This window comes from Hipposideros armiger, unplaced genomic scaffold (assembly GCF_001890085.2).
Source record: "Hipposideros armiger isolate ML-2016 unplaced genomic scaffold, ASM189008v1 scaffold_12, whole genome shotgun sequence".
Lineage (NCBI taxonomy): Eukaryota > Metazoa > Chordata > Mammalia > Chiroptera > Hipposideridae > Hipposideros > Hipposideros armiger.
In genome coordinates this window covers 3,731,998-3,732,801 of record NW_017731362.1, presented here as the reverse complement: position 1 = coordinate 3,732,801, position 804 = coordinate 3,731,998, and the positions used below count along the sequence as shown (strand labels likewise).

Sequence of the window (804 nt, the reverse complement as noted above, 5' to 3'; positions counted from 1 at the left end):
TGTGGGTCAGCCTTGTATTTGATACATAAAATAAAGCCTGCTGAATTTTTGGTAATAGAGATTCTTAAGTTCAGTTAATGTTTATAGAAGGGAATAAACCATGAATACTGTATTAGGATTGAATTATATGTAATTCGTTTATATGTTACTGTGAAAAGGTGGTCATCTTTATTTTTTCTTTTCCTAAATATTAATACTTTGTTCATTCTTTTTTAGATTGCAGCTTCATATGGTAATGCTGTTTGTATTTTTGAGCCCTTGGGCATAAATTCTCATAAGAGAAATTGTGTAAGTACGAAGCGATATTAGAAAACATTTAGAATTAAGTTTAGAACCCAGTTGATAACAATAAAGAGCTCCTCAGGAGCCGGTGCTGCAGGTAGTCTGGTGATTTATGGTAGATTTTTTACATTCACTAGGAACATATCCCCAGGCCTTTAGAAACTCAATTTTCTTGAATATTGCTAATTGAGATTTACCTTGTTAATTGGGGTTGACCCTAGTTGAACTATTATTTCTTGTCTAGATTACTAGACTATTCTCTGTCAGATAGCTGTTTCTATGCCCCTTTCCTTTCTCCTTCCCTTTTCTCAGCAGAACGGATCGTGACATTTTCTGCTTAAAACTGTGGTGGTCCCATATTTCCCTCAGATTCAAAGCCAAAACGCCTTACAATAGACTATAGCCTTTCTTTGCCCCAACATCCACTTAGTACCTCTCTCTCAGAGCTCATCTCTTACCATTTTTGTCCTCTCGGTTGTCACTCCAGCCACACTGGCATTTTTACTGTTCTTAAGGACAGTA

At 36.1% G+C, this 804-nt stretch overlaps 1 protein-coding gene across 1 annotated transcript in view; it reads left to right on the top strand.

Moving 5' to 3' along the window:
- LOC109394193 (dmX-like protein 2) overlaps window positions 1–309 on the top strand; it is a 28,264-nt gene extending 27,955 nt beyond the window's left edge. Inside the window, exon 3 of the mRNA XM_019664055.1 lies at window positions 217–309. Coding sequence (XP_019519600.1) covers window positions 217–309 — 93 coding nt within the window. The remainder of the gene's footprint in view (window positions 1–216) is intronic.
- Window positions 310–804: the final 495 nt, after the last annotated feature.